The 22431-nt window shown below is 38.2% G+C and overlaps 1 protein-coding gene across 2 annotated transcripts in view; it reads right to left on the reverse strand.

Moving 5' to 3' along the window:
* Positions 1-124: 124 nt before the first annotated feature.
* SCRN3 (secernin 3) overlaps positions 125-22431 on the reverse strand; it is a 36862-nt gene continuing 14555 nt past the window's right edge. Inside the window, exons 7-9 of one of the 2 annotated variants that reach the window (XM_059893080.1) lie at positions 15665-15827; positions 14597-14777; positions 125-5596 (exon numbers count right to left, since the gene is read on the reverse strand). In XM_059893080.1, coding sequence (XP_059749063.1) covers positions 5426-5596; positions 14597-14777; positions 15665-15827 — 515 coding nt within the window. In that variant the 3' untranslated portion in view covers positions 125-5425. 2 annotated transcript variants of the gene reach the window in all.

Here is a 22431-nt window from a genome sequence, read left to right on the forward strand (position 1 = left end):
GATTCTCAATGTTTCCTTAAGCGGATCTCTTGAGGCTGACTATCCTTCATGACCCAATGGGACCTGTGCACAGGACCTTGCCCAAGGATGCACTCAATAAGCACCTTTTATTCATGAGTCAGTATGACATTAAAGTCCTCACATATTTATTTTTTTCATAATTTTTAATATGTAGGGTCACAGCTGGAAAACTTATCCAATACAATTTTGATTAAAAGCTGCCACTTTTATACTAATCTTCAGCATGATCAGTTGTTCTTTTCTGTTATCAATGTGTAATTCCATGCCTAACTTGTGTTTAAATTTCAGTATTTTTTAGAATAAGGTTAAATGAGCTTTGTCATTTTAAGAATAATAATTAATGATCAGTAAACTACTAAAAACACAAAAATAATGTAAAAGTATTATGTCACATTTGCTATGCAGCAGAATACAGCTTAGTTTTGCCCCATCATACCTCATATCATGTATAATATTAAATTAATTTGGATCACTAAACTAGATGGTCAGGTGATTGAGTTATGGTTGGAAACAAGATCAGAAATATCACCGTTTTTCAGGAAAAGACAGGATAATAAATTTCTCCAATTATTATGATAAAAGCCTAAAAGAGAAAACATTCACTCTGCAAAACCTGTTTTAGAGCAAAATTACAAATAGGAACTAGATTTCCAAAATTCTAGGTGGCATAATTATTTCTATGGTAAATATTTTCATTAAAAATTAATATATAAATTGATGTTTTCATCAAAGATCGAACTCGCTTTCTCTAAAATACTCATTTATTAGATTATTCCCTTGGTTTATTATGTAATGGTAAATAATAAACCACATAAGGACTGACCAAAAAAGCACTTAATTTGAGCTACTATATTTTTTACTCTTAAGAAACCCGTGAAATTTAAGAAAACCTTAAATTTTCTAAAATATACCACAAGGCATTAATTACCCACTCAAGGACCAAAGCCCAAATACCATTTCAGATTTATAAAGTCTCCCAAAATGTTTTATAAATTAATTGGCTATTTTATAAACATTAATGTAATAATTCTTGTCTTTATTTGGGGAGTTATTATTCCCATTTTGATTATGAAAAAAGGGAACAGATTGACCTCAACCTTAATAAAAGGCTATCTTATCTTCCAAGTTATACAGCTGGATTGTCTAGCTAACATTCTCAACTTTACAAGCAGAAAAGAGGACTGTGTAAATTTTTTCCATCAGTCCTCAAATGTTAATTTAACATGTTTATTGAGCATCTACCTTGTGCCAGACATAATGTTGAATACTAAGTACACAACAGTGGCGGAAAATTGTGAGAGAGAGAGGTGTTAAACATTTAATTACACTTGTGATCAGGCTCTCATGTGGCTCTGAAAGTGTGTATCAAGAGACCCAACCTTGTGTGGGGAAACTTCCCTAAGGAAGTCATGCTTCAGCAGAACTCTCTATTAAAGAGCACATGAAATGAATGATGCAGGCAGAGGGTGTAGTCATGATGAGGGGACTGGGCACATTCAAGGAACTGAAAGAGCAGAATAGAAACTTAAAAAAAAAACCCATGACAAACGCATAAATAAGATAGACGGGAGCAGAATCTTGTTGATAGTTGGTAAGGATTGGGACTTGTCTCAGTGACTGTTTTAAAAGAGTTTTAGATTCAGTAAGAAAATTAACAGCTTAATTTCTAAAAATGAGCAGAAGATCTGAACAGATATCTCACCAAAGAAGATACAGAGATGGCAAATAAGCATATTAAAAGGTGCTTTGCATCATATGTCATTAGGGAAATACAAATTAAAACAATGAGATACTACTATGCAGATGGTGATTGCAGCCATGAAATTAAAAGACACTTACTCCTTGGAAGCAAAGTTATGACCAACCTAGATAGCATATTCAAAAGCAAAGACATTACTTTGCCAACAAAGGTCCGTCTAGTCAAGGCTATGGTTTTTCCTGTGGTCATGTATGGATGTGAGAGTTGGACTGTGAAGAAGGCTGAGCGCCAAAGAATTGATGCTTTTGAACTGTGGTGTTGGAGAACACTCTTGAGAGTCCCTTGGACTGCAAAGAGATCCAAGCAGTCCATTCTGAAGGAGATCAGCCCTGGGATTTCTTTGGAAGGAATGATGCTAAAGCTGAAACTCTAGTACTTTGGCCACGTCATGCGAAGAGTTGACTCATTGGAAAAGACCCTGATCTGGGAGGGATTGGGGGCAGGAAGAGAAGGGGACGACAGAGGATGAGATGGCTGGATGGCATCACCGACTCGATGGACGTGAGTCTGAGCAAACTCCGGGAGTTGGTGATGGGCGTGCTGTGATTCATGGGGTCGCAAAGAGTCGGACACGACTGAGCAACTGAAGTGAACTGACATACCTATTAGTATGGCCCAAATCCAGAACACTGACAACATCAAATGTTGGCAAGGATGTGGAACAATAGGAACTCTTATTCATTGCCGGTAGGAAAGCAAAGTGATAGTAGTCACTTTAGAAGACAGTTTGGCAGTTTCTTATAAAATTAAACATACTCTTAGCATGATATCCAACACTCATGTTCCTGAGTACATACTCAAATGAGTTGAAAACATGTCTACACAAAAACCTGCACACAGATGTTTACAGCAGCTCTATTTATAATTGCCAAAACATAGAAGCAACCAAGATGCCCTTCAGTAGTGGATGTCAGCAACCAGGATAACCAGACAATGGAATATTATTCCTCACTAAAAAGAAATGAGCTATCAAGCCATGAAAAGACATAGAGGAAACTTATATTACCAAGATATAGGGACAATCTGCAAAGGCTATATACTGTAGAATTTCACTTATATAATACTCTGGAAAAGCCAAAACTGTAAAGACAATGAAAAACGAGTGGCTGTCAGGGGTTAGGGGAAGGGACGGATGAATAGGTGGAACGCACAGGACAGAGCGATGAAACTGTTCTGTATGATACTGTAATTGTAGATACATGTCACTATACATGTGTACATGTGTACAATGAGTGAACCCTAATGTAAACTCTGGATTTGGGGTGATAATGATGTGTCAATGTAGGTTCATCAAGCATAACAAACGTAGCACTCTGGTGTGACATGTTGATGGTAGAGGGAGGGTAGAGGAACAGGGGTACATGACAACTCTGTACCTTCTGCTTACTTTTGCTTTAAACCTAAAACTGCTCTAAAAATAATCTATTTTTTTTAAATCGGAGGGAAATTCATGACCAGATTTAAAATTTTAATAGGTCATTTTGGCTGCAGTGACCCACGTGGCTGAAGATAAAGAGCACAAATGGGTGTAGAAGAACTTAACTGCAGTGGTCCAGGTAAGAGCCTGGTGCTAGTTTGGTCTAGCATGGTATCAAAGGAGAAAGTGAAAACATGCAGGCCCTAGAGAGAGAAATAAGACTCACATTTCTGTGCCGCAATAAACCACTGCACTGCTTACCCTTTGTTTCCTCACATATTAAAAAAGAGAGAGGGGGCACATGAGGTTGGCTAACGTGCTTCATGACTTAAGAACCTATCCCTGAATTATATGTAAGACAAACCAGAATTAACTGAGTACTTGATAAAGTTTTCTTTTGTAATGGAAGTCCTATGTTAGACAAAAGCTCTCAGATGATTTTTAAGAGAAAATTTTAAAAAATTTCTGAGCACTCTTTAGCAATAATAGTAACACAGTATTTTACTAACAATCCTAATTGCAATGATGTGTGTGCATGCTAAGTTGCTTCATTCATATCCGACTCTTTGCAACCCTATGGACTGTAGACCCCCAGGCTCATCTGTTCATGGAATACTCAAGGCAAGAATACTGGAGTGGGTAGCCATTCACTCCCTTCTCCAGGGGATCCTCCCAACCCAGGGATTGAACCCAGGTCTCCCACACTGCAGGCAGATTCTCTACATCTGAGCTAGTGATCAATAAATATGACAGTATAATCAAATACCTAACATAGAAATTTCTAGAAACCAATAAATACCATGTCATTTTGAGTTGGATTTTTCTTTTGTTTATATTTGCAACTTTGAGTCTTTCTTGGTAATCTCTGTGTAACTTTAACAAAGTTTTATAATTTGGGGACAAATACTATTACTCATATATAATGCTCATAACACATTATACATTATAGCATTTTAATGTTTATAATATGTTAATATTTCTATTTCATCACCACTATCCCACTCTTTGGAAGGAAAGTTATGACCAACCTAGACAGCATATTCAAAAGCAAAGACATTACTTTGTCAACAAAGGTCCGTCTAGTCAAGGCTATGGTTTTTCCAGTGGTCATGTATGGATGTGAGAGTTGGACTAGAAGGAGGGCTGAATGTAGAAGAACTGATGCTTTTGAACTGTGGTGTTAGAGAAGACTTTTGAGAGTCCCTTGGACTGCAAGGAGATCCAACCAGTCCATCCTAAGGGAAATTGGTCCTGGGTGTTCATTGGAAGAACTGATGTTAAAGCTGAAACTCCACTATTTTGGCCACCTGATGCAAAGAGCTGACTCATTTGCAAAGACCCTGATGTTGGGAAAGATTGAAGGCAGGAGGAGAAGGGGACGACAGAGGATGAGATTGTTAGATGGCATCACTGACTCAATGGACATGAGTTTGGGTAAACTCCGGGAGTTGGTGATAGACAGGGAGGCCTGGTGTGCTGTGGTTCATGGGGTTGCAAAGAGTCAGACACGACTGAGCAACTGAATTGAACTGAACTGATCCCATTCCTGTTCCTGTTTTCCTTGAATGAACAGAAGTAAAAGATGTGAGATTTGAGACACCAAAACAGTATCTCCTAGGGTCTTGGCTTATTTCATGTCCTGATCTCCCAGAAAAGCTCTAAGTAAGGAGCATGGGTGAGAGAATGCTAGATAATTAGAGCTAAAAAGCTCACTGGTCAGCTAAGTCTTGACAAAGAGCATGTTTGAGTTTAATAAAAAATTTGCATAATTAAAACACTAATAAAACAATGTGTAAATCTAGAAAATTTTGCTAGAGCTGGCTAATACTTGCCTAAAGCACAAAAAATTTATTAGTTGAGACAATATTTTCCACTAAAAAGAAAAATTTGCTTTCTTACTGTAACTAATAAATGCATACATTATTTTAATGTTTCATGCTTTATGCAGAATTGGACATTTCATTATTGTGATTTTTTTAAGATATCATGGCTAACAAAATGTATACATCAATACCTGAAGCAACACCTGACTATCCATGATCTATATGTCCAATTCCAATCTTATTTCCTTTCTCAGTATTTCATCAAAGCTATATGTAGTTTTAATAGCCATGCTATCACTTGAATGCTATTAAAGAATAGTCAGATCTGCTCAAACTAAGTTTATATTATTTACCAAAGTAATGGATTCTAACTTTGAGGATGATTGCTGACCATTTATGTGATCACTAAGAACTAACATTTGACTTATAAATTCTAATTTCATCTTCTGTACACTGATGAAGAAGATTAACAATTTTATCCACTTGAAGATGCTTGTTTTGAAGGACTGATTCCATCTCTTTGAACAGTTCTTTCTCCAGTTTTCTCATGTTGTCCAACATTGTTTTGGCTTTTTCCTGAACAATTGAAAAATAAAAATTAGTAAATACACAGACACATATGTGCATGTGAATGCACACACACACACACACACACACACGAGTCTAACCAAATTCCAAATCACCTCTACAGACAAGGTTTGTTCATTCTGGTTTCAATTTCTGGTTCAGTTCCCCTTCTATTCTTTAGACAAAGAAAGAATGAAATTCTTTGGGAAAAATCATTGTTCTAGTTTGAGTTAATCTATTAACCACAAACTATTAGTTATTCTTAGTAGAAAAGACAATAACAAATATGTAGTATTAGTCCATAAGCAAGAAACATAAAAGACAAATAACAGGTCAATTGAAATTTTTATATTAATTGTGAATAGGGAAGACTGATGAAAACTGGCTGAGCTATTTTTGTGAATTTGGATCTTCTATTTTTAAGACCAGCATTATCAGATTAAACAGGGGAATAGAATAGTAACATTCAAGGGAAAGAACAACTAAAAGAAAAGAGATTTTCTCATGATTCCTTGTTTCAACAGGGGGTTAAAAAAGTCAGGATTCTTATTGAAAGGAGCAATTTCAAGTTATTAATGAATTACCATCAGTTAGAGGGTAGGTACTGGTAGAGAATTATAAAAAGTGAGTATAATTTTGAAAATTTGAACCATTATGGAGCAGAACTCCATCATGATTCTTAACTTTGAGCTGTACTTCAATATGAAATTGTATGCAAATTTTTTCCCCTCAAGAAACTCTGCATTCCATATCTGAACAAAAAATGTATTTTGTTTATAAATGGTATTAGAACAATTTGGTCACCTCTTTGAAAAAGTTAGAGCCCTACTTCATAACACCTGCAAAAATAAATTCCATATAAAGAACTATTTTTTCCAAATATACACATACATACTAGAAGAAAATGCAGAGGTTATATTTATTTTGAGGTGAGGCAGGCCTTCTGAAGCATGAAATCAAAATGTCTTACAGTAACAAATATACTTTACTAAATTTTAAACTTTTGTCTGACAAAAAAGTTAAATAAAATGAGATTAAACATTTGCTACCTAACAAAGTTATTCACATATTTTTTGCCTCTTTGGGGCAAAGGGCTAAACAATCAAGAATCACTTGAAAAACAGGCTAAGGAATATAACAGGCAAATCATTTAAGAAGAAATACCAAAGGCCAATAAACATATGAGATTTTCAACTTCATTAGTAATCAAGAAATGGTAACAAACTACCAGTAGAACTGACTCTCCCTAAAACACAAAAGTAGTTATTTACACAGCCAGGACTAAAACCAAACTCTTTGACAATTCTTCCCTCAAATTCTACTGTATTTCCACTACTTTGTTGTCAATCAATATTTAATACCAGCTGGTTTTAGAAAAGGCAGAGGAATCAGAGGTCAAATTACCAACATCCACTGGATCATCAAAAAAGCAAAGAGTTCCAGAAAAACATCTATTTCTGCTTTATTGACTATGCCAAAGCCTTTGACTGTGTGGATCATAATAAACTGTGGGAAATTCTGAAAGAGATGGGAATACCAGACCACCTGACCTGCCTCTTGAGAAACCTATAAGCAGGTCCGGAAGCAACAGTTAGAACTGGACATGGAACAACAGACTGGTTCCAAATAGGAAAAGGAATACTTCAAGGCTGTATATTGTCACCCTGCTTATTTAACTTATATGCAAAGTACATCATGAGAAATGCTGGGCTGGAAGAAGCACAAGCTGGAATCAAGATTGCAGGGAGAAATATCAATAACCTCAGACATGCAGATGACACCACCCTTATGGCAGAAAGTAAAGAGGAACTAAAAAGTCTCTTGATGAAAGTGAAAGAGAGTGAAAACGTTGGCTTAAAGCTCAACATTCATAAAACTAAGATCATGGCATCTAGTCCCATCACTTCATGGGAAATAGATGGGGAAACAGTGGAAACAGTATCAGACTTTATTTTTTGGGCTCCAAAATCACTGCAGATGGTGATTTCAGCCATGAAATTAAAAGACGCTTACTCCTTGGAAGGAAAGTTATGACCAACCTAGATAGCATATCCAAAAACAGAGATATTAATTTGCCAACAAAGGTTCATCTAGTCAAGGCTATGGTTTTTCCTGTGGTCATGTATGGATGTGAGAGTTGGACTGTGAAGAAAGCTGAGTGCCAAAGAATTGATGCTTTTGAACTGTGGTGCTGGAGAAGACTCTCAAGAGTCCCTTGGACTGCAAGGAGATCCAACCAGTCCATTCTAAAGGAGATCAGTCCTGGGTGTTCACTGGAAGGACTTATGCTGAGGCTGAAACTCCAATACTTTGGCCACCTCATGCGAAGAGTTGACTCATTGGAAAAGACCCTGATGCTAGGAGGGATTGGGGGCAGGAGGAGAAGGGAACGACAGATGATGAGTTGCATCACTGACTCGATGCACATGAGTTTGGGTGAACTCCGGGAGTTGGTGATGGACAGACAAGGAGGCCTGGCGTGCTGCGATTCATGGGGTTGCAAAGAGTCGGACATGACTGAGCGACTGAACTGAACTGAACTGAACTGAAGTAAACTCTAAAATAGTAACTTCTTTTAAATTTTATTTCAATGTTACTTGCAGAAATGTCAAAAAGCAATTTTATTTAGTTTAATGGGCATTTAGTAGTAATTCTACAAAACTCACTCCCAAAACAGAAAAAGAAAAAAACCTCACTCCCACAAGCAGTATTTAAGGGGAAAAGGGCGCTGACAACTCTTGAGAACTATCATGAGAAATTAGAACAGTGCAGAGGCTGCTCAGGGAGGAGTGAAGGATAATCCCTCCAGAACAGACGTTCATGAAACATATCACTGAGAAACTTAAGCAAAGGCAAGAAGAACCAGAGGGTTCATCATTTTTCACAGCGCTGTGCTCAGTCAGGATGAGCCAAGCCCATGGAGGGAATGACACTTCTGACCCAGGGAACTGGGCCTGAGTCAGTGCACTTAATAGGCTCCTGGAACAAAACACTTGCCTCTCACTCCATACCACTTGGCTACAAAGAAAGTGTTTACACTGTAGGTCAGAGGTCAAACAAATTGGTCTCAGAAAAAGCAGAAGTAGTGTCAAGTGTGCGTGCATGCTAAGTCGCTTCAATCATGTACGACTCTTTGTAACCCTATGGATGGTAGCCTGCCAGGCTTCTCTGTCCAAGAGATTCTCCAGGCAAGAATACTGGAGTGGGTTGCCATGTCCTCCTCCAGGGTAGTGTCAAGAACATATAACAAATAGAGGATCTGGACAAAGCTCTCTGCTTTAAGCATAAGTTGGGGGGAGGGGAGAGCAGACAGAAAAGCATGACCACTATATAAACATACTACAGAAAAAGGAAAAAAAAAAATAATTACCTAGGAGGAAAATGCATTTAATGCATTTAATGTAGAAAGAATGTAAATATATATATACCTTGACAAAGTAAAAGTAATTATAGACAATAAAAATCAGAAGCTAGTAAAAGCAAGTGAGAAAAGATATAAGATGACCAATTTTTTCCTTCATTGCAAGGAATCAGTTGATAGTTTTATGAGAAGCCTTTAGGTAACCCTTCCATTTCCTTCTAATCTATTTTTTTAATCTCTGGAGCAGAGAAGGAAGAGGGCAGGAAGGCTGAAGACATATGGATATTATAGAATTGTCTCCCCATCTATCTATCTCCCCCTCAAAGTATCTACTTATTTTTGGAGATGATATTTTGTGTGATATATTTAATCTTTTATAATACTTATGTTTAAAAGTGTTATATAAGCATTTATCATTTTGTAAAAAACTCAACTCATTATAATTATTTTAAGTCTATGGAGTGTCAAGTCACTTTCAGTTAAAATTAATCTGAGGGTACATGATCAAGAACATTATTTGAGAGACCAAGTTAACTCCCCTCCAGTAGTCTTATAATTTTTGGTGTGAGATACACTAAGCAAGCTACTTAAACTCTCCAAGTTTCAGATTTATTATGAATCAGTGAACAAAAATGGACAGAAATGAGTGAACTTAATTCACATGACCATTATATCTACTGCTGGGGCAAGAATCCCATAGAAGAAATGGAGTAGCCCTCATAATCAACAAGAGTCTGAAATGCAGTACTTAGCTGCAACCTTGAAAAAAGCAGAAAGATCTCTGTTCGTTTCCAAGGCAAACTATTCAACATAATTCAAGTCTATGTCCCAGCCACTGATGCTGAAGAAGCTGAAGTTGATCAGTTCTATAAAGACCTAGAAGACCTCCTAGAACTAACACCAAAAAAAGATGTCCTATTCATCATACGGGATTGGAATTCAAACGTGGGAAGTCAAGAGATACCTGGAGTAACAGACAAGTTTGGCCTTGGTGTACAAAACAAAGGCAAAGCCTAACAGAATTCTGCCAAGAGTATACACTGGTCATAGCAAATACCCTTTTTCAACAACCTAAGATAACAACTTTACACATGGACATCACCAAATGTCAATACCAAAATCAGACTGACTACATTCTTTGTAGCCGAAGATGGAGAAGCTGTATACAGTCAGCAAAAACAAGACCTGGAGCTGATTGTGGCTGAGATCTTCAGCTTCTCTTGGCAAAATTCAGGCTTAAACTAAAGAAAGTGGGGAAAACCACTAGGCCAGCCATGTATGACTTAAATCCCCTATGAATATACAGTGGAGATGAAAAATAGATTCAAGGGATTAAATCTAGTAAATAAAGTGCCTGAAGAACTATGGACAGAGTCCATAATATTGTACAGGAAACAGTAAACAAAACCATCCCAAAAAAAAAGAAAAGCAAGAAGGCAAAATGGTTGTCTGAGGAGGTTTTACAAATAGCCGAGTTAAGAAGAGAAGTGAAAGGAAAGGGAGAAAGGGAAAGATACAGCCAACTGAATGCAGAATACCCGAGAAGAGCAAGGAGAGACAAGAAGGCCTTCTTGAATGAACAGTGCAAAGAGACAGAGGAAAACAACAGAAGGGGAAAGACTAGCTATCTCTTCAAGAAAACTGGAATATCAAAGGAACATTTCATCCAAAGATGGGCACAATAAAGGACAGAAACAGTAAAGACCTAATAGAAGCAGAAGAGACCAAGAAGAGATGGAAGGAATACACAGAAGAACTGTACAAAAAAAGATCTTAATGACCCGGATAACCACGATGGTGTGGTCACTCACCCAGAGCCAGACATTCTGGAGTGTGAAGTTAAGTGGGCCTTAGGAAGCACTGCTGTCAATAAAGCTAGTGGAGGTGATGGAATTCCAGCAGAGCTATTTAAAATCCTAAAAAATAATGCTATCAAAATGCTACACTTAATCAGTCAGTCAGTTCAGTTGCTCTGTTATGTCCAACTCTTTGTGACCCCATGGACTGCAGCACGCCAGGCCTCGCTGTCCAAAACCAGCTCCCAGAGTTTACTCAAACTCATGTCCATTGACTTGGTGATGCCATCCAACCATCTCATCCTCTGTCGTCCCCTTCTCCTCCTGCCTTCAATCTTTCTCAGCATCAGGGTCTTTGCAAATGAGTCAGCTCTTCACATCGGGTGGCCAAAGTATTGGAGTTTCAGCTTCAGCATCAGTCTTTCCAAGGAATATTCAGGACTGATCTCCTTCAGAATGGACTGGTTGGATCTCTTTGCTGTCCAAGGGACTCTCAAGAGTCTTCTCTAACACCACAGTTCAAAAGCATCAATTCTTTGGTGCTCAGCTTTCTTTATAGTCCAACTCTCACTCAATATGTCAGCAAATTTGGAATACCCAGCCATGGCCACAGGACTGGAAAAGGTCAATCCTCATCCAAGTCCCAAGGAAGGGCAGTACTAAAGAATGTTCAAACCACCATCTCCTATGCTACTAAGGTTATGTTCAAACTCCTGCATGTTAGGCTTCAGCATTATGTGAACCAAGAGCTTCCAGATGTGCAAGCTGGGTTTAGAAAAGGCAGAGGAATCAGAGATCAAATTGCCAACATTTGCTGGATTATAGAGAAAGCAAGGGAATTCCAGAAAAACATCTACCTCTGTTTCATTGACTATGTTAAAGCCTTTGACTGTGTGGATCATAACAAATTGTGGAAAACTCTTAGAGATAGAATACCAGACCATCGTACCTGTCTACTGAGAAACCTGTATGCCAGTCAAGAAGCAACAATTAGAACCTTGTATGGAACAACTAACTGGTTCAGGATTGAGAAAGGAGTACAAGACTGTTCATTGTCACCCTGTTTATTTAACTTACACGAAGAGCACATCATGAGAAATGCCATTCTGGATGAGTTACAAGTGGAATCAAGATTGCCAGGAGAAATACCAACAACCTCAGATATGTAGATGATACCACACTAATGGCAGAAAGTGAAGAGAATAAGGGTGAAGGAGAAGAGTGAAAATGCTGACTTAAAACTAAATATTAAAGAAACTATGATCATGGTATCTGGCCCCATCACTTCATAGATGGAGAAAAAGGGAAGCAGGGAGAGATTGCCTCTTCCTGGGCTTTAAAATCACTGCGGATGGTGAGTGCAGCCAGGAAACTAGAAGACGATTGCTTCTTGGCAGGAAAGCTATGACAACCTAGACAGTGTATTAAAAAGCAAAGACAATACTTTGTCAACAAAGGTCTGTATAGTCAAGGCTATGGTCTTTCCCGTAGTCACGTGTGGCTGTGAGAGCTGGACCATAAAGAAGGCAGAGTGCTGAAGAACTGATGCTATCGAACTGTGGTCTTGTAGAAGACTTTTGAGAATCCCTTGGACAACAAGAAATTAAACCAGTCAATCTTAAAGGAAATCAACCTTGAATACTCATTGGAAGGACTAATGCTGAAGCTGAAGTTCCAATACTTTGGCCACCTGATGCAAACAGCCAACTGATGGGAAAAGACCCTGATGCTGGGAAAGACTGAAGGCAGAAGAAGAGGGTGACAGAGGATGAGATGGTTGGATGGCATCACTGATGCAACAGACATAAACTTGGGCAAACTGCAGGTGTTGGTGAGGGACAGGAAGCCTGGTGTGCTGCAGTCCATGGGGTCGCGAAGGGTCGGACAAGACATGGCAACTCAACAACAACAGCAACAACAATGGGGGTATTAATATCGGGCTTCCCTGGTAGCTCAGATGGTAAAGTGTCTGCCTACAATGTGGGAGACCTGGGTTTGATCCCTGGGTCGGAAAGATCCCCTGGAGAAGGAAATGGCAACCCACTCCAGTATTCTTGCCTGGAAAATCCCAGGGACCGAGGAGCCTGGTAGGCTACAATTCATGGGGTCCCAAAGAGTTGGACATGACTAAGCGACTTCACTTTCTTTTCACCTGATAAAGTGGTTGTGAAGATTAAATGAAATACCCCATGTAACAGTAGCATGGTGTTTGGTGTATAAGTGTTCAATAAATCTTAGCTATTATTACCAACATCCGCTGGATCATGGAAAAAGCAAGAGAGTTCCAGAAAAACATCTATTTCTGCTTTATTGACTATGCCAAAGCCTTTGACTGTGTGGATCACAATAAACTGTGGAAAATTCTGAAAGAGATGGGAATACCAGACCACCTGACCTGCCTCTTGAGAAATCTGTATGCAGGTCAGGAAGCAACAGTTAGAATTGGACATGGAACAACAGACTGGTTCCAAATAGGAAAAGGAGTATGTCAAGGCTGTATATTGTCACCCTGCTTATTTAACTTATATGCAGAGTACATCATGAGAAACTCTGGACTGGAAGAAACACAAGCTGGAATCAAGATTGCCGGGAGAAATATCAATAACCTCAGATATGCAGATGACACCACCCTTATGGCAGAAAGTGAAGAGGAACTCAAAAAGCCTCTTGATGAAAGTGAAAGTGGAGAGTGAAAAAGTTGGCTTAAAGCTCAACATTCAGAAAATGAAGATCATGGCATCTGGTCCCACCACTTCATGGGAAATAGATGGGGAAAGAGTAGAAACAGTGTCAGACTTTATTTTTTTGGGCTCCAAAATCACTGCAGATGGTGACTGCAGCCATGAAATTAAAAGGAAGGAAAGTTATGACCAACCTAGATAGCATATTCAAAAGCTGAGACATTACTTTGCCAACAAAGGTTCATCTAGTCAAGGCTATGGTTTTTCCTGTGGTCACGTATGGATGTGAGAGTTGGACAGTGAAGAAGGCTGAGCGCCGAAGAACTGATGCTTTTGAACTGTAGTGTTGGAGAAGACTCTTTTGAGAGTCCATTGGACTGCAAGGAGATCCAAGCAGTCCATTCTGAAGGAGATCAGCCCTGGGATTTCTTTGGAAGGAATGATGCTAAAGCTGAAACTCCAGTACTTTGGCCACCTCATGCGAAGAGTTGACTCATTGGAAAAGACTCTGATGCTGGGAGGGACTGGGGGCAGGAGGAGAAGGGGACGACAGAGGATGAGATGGCTGGATGGCATCACTGACTCGATGGACGTGAGTCTGGGTGAACTCCGGGAGCTGGTGATGGACAGGGAGGCCTGGTGTGCTGCGATTGATGGGGTCGCAAAGAGTCGGACACGACTGAGCGACTGAACTGAACAGATTGTTATTATGCTTAATATAATAAATTGCTGTAAAAAATTCAAACTACATACTTAACCATTATTTTTAACCAAAGGTCAAAAATAATATAAGGGCTTCCCAGGTGGCTCCGTGGTAGAGAATTGACCTGCCAGTGCAGGAGACACAGGAGACGTGAGTTCGATCCTTGGTTCGAAAGATCCCATGGAGGGGGAAATGGCAACCCTCTCCAGTATCCTTGCCTGGAAAATTCCATGGAGAGAGGAGCCTGGTGGGCTACTGTCCACGAGGTCAAAAAGACTTGGTCATGACTGAGCGACTGAGCACACATACAGAAATAATACAGCTCTATTATAGTCCAGCCATCCAAACTATTTTTAGACCTATTTTTATATAAAGAAAAGAAGGCTGACATTCCAAAGCTCAAAATATGAATTGAATCATACTTTAAGTTATTCTTCATGATAAACAGAAAAGATAATCTAATCATACCGTCTTATTATCTAGTATTTCCAAGGCCTGTTGATGTTTTTGGTAGAGTGGATGTCTTCTGTCAGGCTTACTGTTAAATTGTAGCTTCTTTCCAACTGAATCTTCAAGTTCAAATGTAGGTGAACTGGTGTTCAACAGTTGTGAAATATTCGGCACAAATATGAAAGGCTTAAAAACAGATCTAGAAGAAAACGTATTAAGTTGGTATGTGTGATATAAAAATATTCAGCATTATTCTAAATCTTCTATGATTCCCTCCAGTTTCTACTCATTTATAACATACTGATTGTTCCTGTCATACTAGTTTTGCCTGTGCCTATCTTCCTTGGTATACTAGGATCTTCTTTTGGGGCAAGGGACATGCTTTATTTAGCCTTGAATTCCCATGAACCTAACAAAGGGCCTGGCATATAAACAGTGTCAAGTTAAATTATGGTTCATTTTTTATGCAAACTCCACAGTTGGAGGGTAAGAACAATCCTCAGTGCAAAATATTGAGGATTAGGATATGGGATGAAAATAAACAGAAGTATTAATAAAGGGTTCACAAGTTTCCTTCCATTTGCTTGATGATATCTTTAGTAAGATGAAAGATAAGAGCAAACATAAGATCATTTCTAAATGTAATGTGCATTATGTTTTATGAGAGATACCAACAATTTAAATCAAGATAGCCTGTATAATCCTCCTTGATAAAGCTTAAACTATTGATATTTTAAGTTTTACATGTATTTTCTAGATTATTAAACCATTTTACTGATCATCTAATATTTAATATGGAAATCTGCATAAAAAAACCTATCTACTTTCTTTTCTTGACAATTTTAAATATATTTGGGGAAAGAGGGGATAGGAATAACTGTGTACCAGAAACAATAAATATTTTCATCCCATAAGAATGAGAACAGTTATATAACAAATATGCAATGGCAGACTAAAACCTGAATAAAACATTCAGTAGAAAATTTTTGTCATATTGGCGCAACAAAAATTTAGCCTGACAAAATCATGACCAGACTAATGATTCTACCCCAGTCCCTGCCTGGTTTATAGTATTTGTGACTTTACCTCTCAGGATCAGGAGTCCCTGTAAAGAAGTGAATGCAAGGAAGTTTGGAATCTTGAGGTAAAATAGAAACCATGCTTGCAGTGGTCAGGAATTCTCCCTCCATATTAATGCCACTTGGTTTATCTCGGAGAATTTCCACCATTGTTTCAAAAGTTATGTTTCCTAAGGAAATAAATTTTAAGACCATCAAATACATATGCATTTGCAAACTGGTATCCTGCAATTATGAACTGCTTTCTCTACTGATAATGTATAACATGAGATACTGGTTTAGGTATTAAGTAAGACTGACTATAAGCAAATCTTGTATCATAACTGTTAGACTCACTGGGCTGTCACAAGGAAGATATTTTTTTTAATATAAAATAAACAAAATCTCAAAACATTATAACAGGATAAATCTGTTATCTCTTAAGAAGAAGAAATCAATAATACAAAATACACTCAATCTCATTGCCCTTCCAAAATTTTTTAAGGGGTATGTAGTTAGCAATTAGCTAACAACGTCAATAATTATCATCTGAGTCTATCCATTCTAGGAACCAAATATTAAGAGAATATTGTGTTTAGTTTCCAATATTACAAAAGATGTTCTTTAGAAAATAACAAATTATTTTGTCCTGTAATAATTTCTATGTCTGACATCAATACTCTTTTATGAAAACCTGATTGGGAGTCAAGGAGGCGAAAGACATTATTGGCTAGTGGAACTTGTATGTACACAGTTTTGTCAGACTACTTCAAAAATCTAAATGTCCATTGTGCATGATAAATATAATATAAATATTCTGTTTTCTGCTTTCATAGGTAAAGTTTGGTATATTAAGAATTTTTTGAGAAAAACAGAAAAAATATATATTTTATCTTTTTACCAAACACAACATGTCCATGGTTACAGAGAGCCTCAGAATCCTGTATTTGGAAGGCATTTCTGCCAAAAAATTTAAAAAGCCCAGCATGCCTTCAGACAGCTCTGCTCCATTTTACACATGTTTATGTGGCTTAGGATCTCTCATGACAGGATGGATAACCTTACCCCTCCACAATGCAGTCCTCCAAGAGTAGCCAAAATATCTTCTTCTCACATGATAATGATTCTTGTCTCCAAAATTTATGATTCTCTATTCTCCCTGAATCACATTAAAACTCCTTCAAATTAAAACTTCTACCAAACTTAAGTGAAATAACATTTTCCTATCTTTCATCTGCACTGGTCCTACCTTTTGTCTGTCTCTGCCATTAGACTATAAATTCCTGATCTTTTGTCTGTGTTGTTCCTACCTCTGCAATTAGATTACAAATTCTCTAAAGACAAAAATGGGACTTTCTCTCTTTAGTTCTCATTCATTCAACAAATTTATTGAACACCTATTAAATGTCAGGCATTGTCCTAGGCTATGGATAAATACAGTAATCTAATTTACACGGGTTTATTTAGGAATTTAATATTTGATAAGATTGGTTAGCACTTCAAATCAGTAGACAAAATATAATTCATTTAAAAAGTGGTACTGACAGAAAACTCTACTCAATACTGTATAATGGCCAATATGGGGAAAGAATCTTAAAAAAAAGTACGTGTGTATATACACACATACATACATATAACTGATTCACTTTGCTGTACGACTGAAACTAACACACTATAACTATACTCCATCAAAAAATTTTTAAAACAAGTGGTGCTAAGATCATTGGGTAATCATTTGAGAAGTGATTTTTTAAAAAAAGAAGCTACAATCCTAATTCATACATTATTTTAGAATAATTCCAGAAGAATTATAAATTTTAAAAATAAAACTATAAGATGTAGATAACCATTTCTGGTACAGTGGAAATGACCTTTCTAAAAGCATGACATCAAAGATAAAAACCATATAAGAACAATTCTGCATGGGACATTTTATTACTAGCTTTCTATTTATGCCAGCTATTCTTTTTCCCCTTTTATCCTTTCTTGCCTTCTTTAATTTTTTCAAGTATTTATTATTCTATTTCTACCATGTTAGCTTATTTGTACATTTCTTCTTATTTTCTCTTGACTTTATATATTACAGTCTGTCTTAAATTAGTTCTTCACCACTTAGTTAATACAAGGACCTTGTAACACTTTTACTCCAATTACTGCCTCCTATCTTTTGTCCTATTTCTCATATATTTAATTCTACTGTATTCATCTGGGTCTTGGAAAAGCAGATGCCAATTCTATGTACAAAGCTTTTGAGAGAGAGAACCGAATTTCAGTCTGGCTTCAACAAACTTGGCTTGATGATTTAAATTTTTTCAAATATACAAAGGCTTTTTTTAAACTTTATTTCATATTGGACTATAGCTGCTTATTTAACTTATATGCAGAGTACATCATGTGAAATGTCGGGCTGGATGAAGCACAAGCTGGAATCAAGATTGCCACGAGAAATATCAATAACCTCAGATACGCAGATGACACCACCCTTATGGCAGAAAGCAAAGAGGAACTAAAGAGTCTCTTGATGAAAGTGAAAGAGGAGAGTGAAAAAGCTGGCTTAAAACTCAACATTCAAAAAACAAAGATAATGGCATCCAGTCCCATCACTTCATGGCAAATAGATGGGGAAACAATGGAAACAGTGCTAGACTTTATTTTGGGGGGCTCCAAAATCACTGCAGATGGTGACTGCAGCCATGAAATTAAAAGATGCTTGCTCCTTGGAAGAAAAGCTATGACAAACCTAGATAGCATATTAAAAAGCAGAGACATTACTTTGCTGACAAAGGTCCGTCTAGTCAAAGCTATGGTTTTTCCAGCAGTCATGTATGGATGTGAGAGTTGGACTATAAAAAAAGCTGAGCACCAAAGAATTGATGCTTTTGAACTGTATTGTTGAAGACTCTTGAGAGTCCCTTGAACAACAAGAAGATCAAACCAGTCAATCCTAAAGGATATCAGTCCTGAATATTCATTGGAAGGACTGATGCTACCTGATGAGAAGAACTGACTGGGAAAGACCCTGATGGTGGAAAAGATTGAAGGCAGAAGGAGAAGGGGATGACAGAAAATGAGATGGTTGGATGGCATCACCAACTCTATGGACATGAGTTTGAGCAAGCTCCGGGAGTTGGTGATGGACAGGGAAGCCTGGCATGCTGCAGTTGCAAAGAGTCAGACACGACTGAGTGACTGAACTGACTGAACTGACTGAACTGACAGCCGATTAATAATGTTGTGATAGTTTCAAACAGACAGCAAAAGAACTCAGCCATACATATACATGTATTCATTCTCCTCCAAACTCCCCTCCTATTCAGGATGCCACATAACTGCACAGAGTTCCTTATTCAATACAGTAGGTCCTCATTGATTATCCATTTTAAATATAGCAGTGTGTAAATGTATAAAGATTTTATGAGGGAAAATGCCTATGAGAGAAAATGACAAGTAATCCAGACTGCAACTGAAGTCTGAACCTGGGTTTAATAGGGAAGGAAGAAAGACTGAGTGAAAGTGACCTAGACTAACATGCCATCTAAGGAAAGTTTGCAAGGCTCTCAGGAAGTCCTTGACCCAAAGTCAGACATCAGAAGAGTTCAATGACCCCAGGCATGGGGCTACCTTAGTCTCCCTGATGCTTTCAGTCATTGACCAGGAGCAGCCTTCAGGAAGCGTAGCTTTAGTACTATACAAAGTCAACACACAACAGAACTTGAACACAGCAGCTATGGTCATTGGTCATAAAATTATTATCAGTTCAGTTCAGTTCAGTCACTCAGTCATGTCCGACTCTTTGTGACCCCATGAACCACAGCACGCCAGGCCTCCCTGTCCATCACCAACTCCCGGAGTCCACCCAAACCCATGTACATTGTGTTGGTGATGCCATCCAGCCATCTCATCCTCTGTCATCCCCTTCTCCTCCTGCCTTCAATCTTGCCCAGCATCAGGGTCTTTCCAAATGAGTCAGCTCTCTGCATCAGGTGGCCAAAGTATTGGAGTTTCAGCTTCAACATCAGTCCCTCCAATGAACACCCAGGAATGATCTCCTTTAGGACTGACTGGTTGGATCTCCTTGCAGTCCAAGGGACTCTCAAGAGTCTTCTCCAACACCACAGTTCAAAAGCATCAATTCTTTGGCACTCAGCTTTCTTTATAGTCCAACTCTCACATCCATACATGACTACTGGAAAAACCACAGCCTTGACTAGACAGACTTTTGTTGGCAAAGTAATGTCCCTGCTTTTTAATATGCTGTCTAGGTTGGTCATAACTTTCCTTCCAAGGAGCAAGCGTCTTTTAATTTCATGGCTGCAATCACCATCTGCAGTGATTTTGGAGCCCAGAAAAATAAAGTCAGCCACTGTTTCCCCATCTATTTTGCCATGAAGTGATGGAACTGGATGCCATGATCTTAGTTTTCTGAATGTTGAGCTTTAAGCCAAATTTTTCACTCTCCTCTTTCAGACAATATTTATTTAGTTTTACCCACACATTTACTGTTTCTTTTACTCTTTATTCACTCTCACCCACCTTGCTTCTAATATCATTTTTCCTGAAGAGTAACTCAGTATTTCTTTTAGTACCAACTGATTTGTTGTTTCATTGTTATTCAGTTGCTAACTTGTGTCCAACTCTTTGCAACCCCATAGACTGCAGCACACCAGGCTTCCCTGTCCTTCACTATCTCCTGGAGTTTGCTCAGACTCATGTCCATTGAGTTGAGTCCATTTAATCATCTCATCCTCTGTAGTCCCTTTCCCCTCTGCCCTCAATATTTCCCAGCATCAGGGTCTTTTCCAATGAGTCAGCTCTTCACATCAGATGGCCAAAACATTGGAGCTTCAGCCTCAGCATCAGTCCTTCCAATGAATATTCAGGACTGATTTCCTTTAGGACTGACTGGTTTCATCTCCTTTCTGTCTAGGGGACTCTCAAGAGTCTTCATCAGCATCACAATTAGAAGACATCAGTTCTTCAGCACTCAGCCTTCTTTATGGTCCAACTCTAACATCCATACATGATTACTGAAAAAAACCATAGCTTTGATTATATGGACCTTTGTCAGCAAAGTGATGCCTTTGCTTTTTAACACACTGTCTAGGTTTGTCATAGCTTTTCTTCCAAAGAGCAAATGTCTTTTCATTTCATGGTTACAGTCTCCGTCTGCAACGATTTAGGAGCTCAAGAAAAGAAAATCTGTCACTGTTTCCACTCTTCCCCATCTATTTGCCATTAAGTGATGAGACTGGATGCCATGATCTTAGTTTTTTGAATGTTGAGTTTTAAGTCAGCTTTTTCACGCTTCTCTTCTTTCACCTTCATCAAGAAGCTCTATAGTTTCTCTTTGCTTTCTGCCATTAGAGTGCTATCATCTGCATATCTGAGGTTGTGGATATTTCTCCTGGCAATCTTGATTCCAGCCAATTGGGTTAGTGATGAATTCTCTCAAATTTTAGTCCAACTTCATTTCTGTAGTATATTTTCACTGGATATGGAATTCTAAATTGGTAACAATTATTTTTCTCTATCACTTTAAAGGTGTCATTTTACAGTCTTCTAGATTCTTTCCCTTCTGTTGAAGGCAAAGGTTTTCTGCCAGTCTTATATTTGATGCTTTGAAGGTAATATATATTTTCTCTCTGACTGCTTTTCGGATTTTCTGTTTATTTCCCTCTTCAACAATCTTATTACAATAGGCCCAGGTGTGGTGTCCTTTTATTTATCCTTGGGATTTGTAGAGCTTCATTAAACTGTGACTTGCCGACTTTTATTAATTTGGGAAAATTCTTGGCCAGTATCTCTTCAAATCTTGCTTTTTGCCCATCCGTATTCTCTCTCACCTTTCCTATTGGGACTCCACCTACATACATGTTAGACCTTTTCAATGGGTCCTATATGGCTTTCCCACTCCTGCCTGTATTTTCCAAAGCCTTATCTCTGTTTCAAGCAGAAATTTTCTACTGATATTCCAATTCACTAATTTTTTCTTCTGCTATGTCTCATAAGTTATTATACTGAATTCTCAGTAATTATAAATTTACAGTTCTAAAAACTAAGATCAAGACATCCAGTCCCATCACTTCATGGCAAATTGAAGGAGGAAAAAATGGAAGCAGTGACAGACTTTATTTTCTTGGGCTCCAAAATCACTGCAGATGGTGACTGCAGCCAAGAAATTAAGACACTCCTTGGAAGGAAAGCCACAAGAAACCTAGACAGCATATTAAAAAGCCAAGACATCACCTTGCCAACAAAGGTTCATCTAGTCAAAGCTATGGTTTTTGCAGTAGTCATGTATGGATATGAGAGTTGAACCATAAAGAAGGCTGAGTGCTGAAGAATTGGTGCCTTTGAATTTGGTGCTGGAGAAGACACTTGACAGTCCCTTGGACAGCAAGGAGATGAAACCAGTCAATCCTAAAGGAAATCAACCCTGAATATTCATTGAAAGGGACTGATGCTGAAGCTGAAGCTCCAATACTCTGGCCACCTGATGCACCTCTCACTGGAAAAGATCCTGATGCTGGGAAAGACTGAAGGTAAAAGGAGAAGGGGGGGGCAGAGGATGAGATGGTTAGATAGCATCACCAACTCATGGACATGAATTTGAGCAAACTCCAGGAGATAGTGGAAAACAGGGAAACCCAGCGTGCTGCAGTCCATGAGGTCACAGTCAGATGCGACTTAGCAACTGAACAACAACAGTTCTTTTATTTCCACTTGGTTCTCTTTTCTAGATTTCAGTTCTCTGATGAAATTCTCCATCTTCTCATCTAGTTTTTTTAAACATAT

The sequence above is a fragment of the Bos taurus genome, chromosome 2 (genome assembly GCF_002263795.3).
Source record: "Bos taurus isolate L1 Dominette 01449 registration number 42190680 breed Hereford chromosome 2, ARS-UCD2.0, whole genome shotgun sequence".
Taxonomy (NCBI): domain Eukaryota; kingdom Metazoa; phylum Chordata; class Mammalia; order Artiodactyla; family Bovidae; genus Bos; species Bos taurus.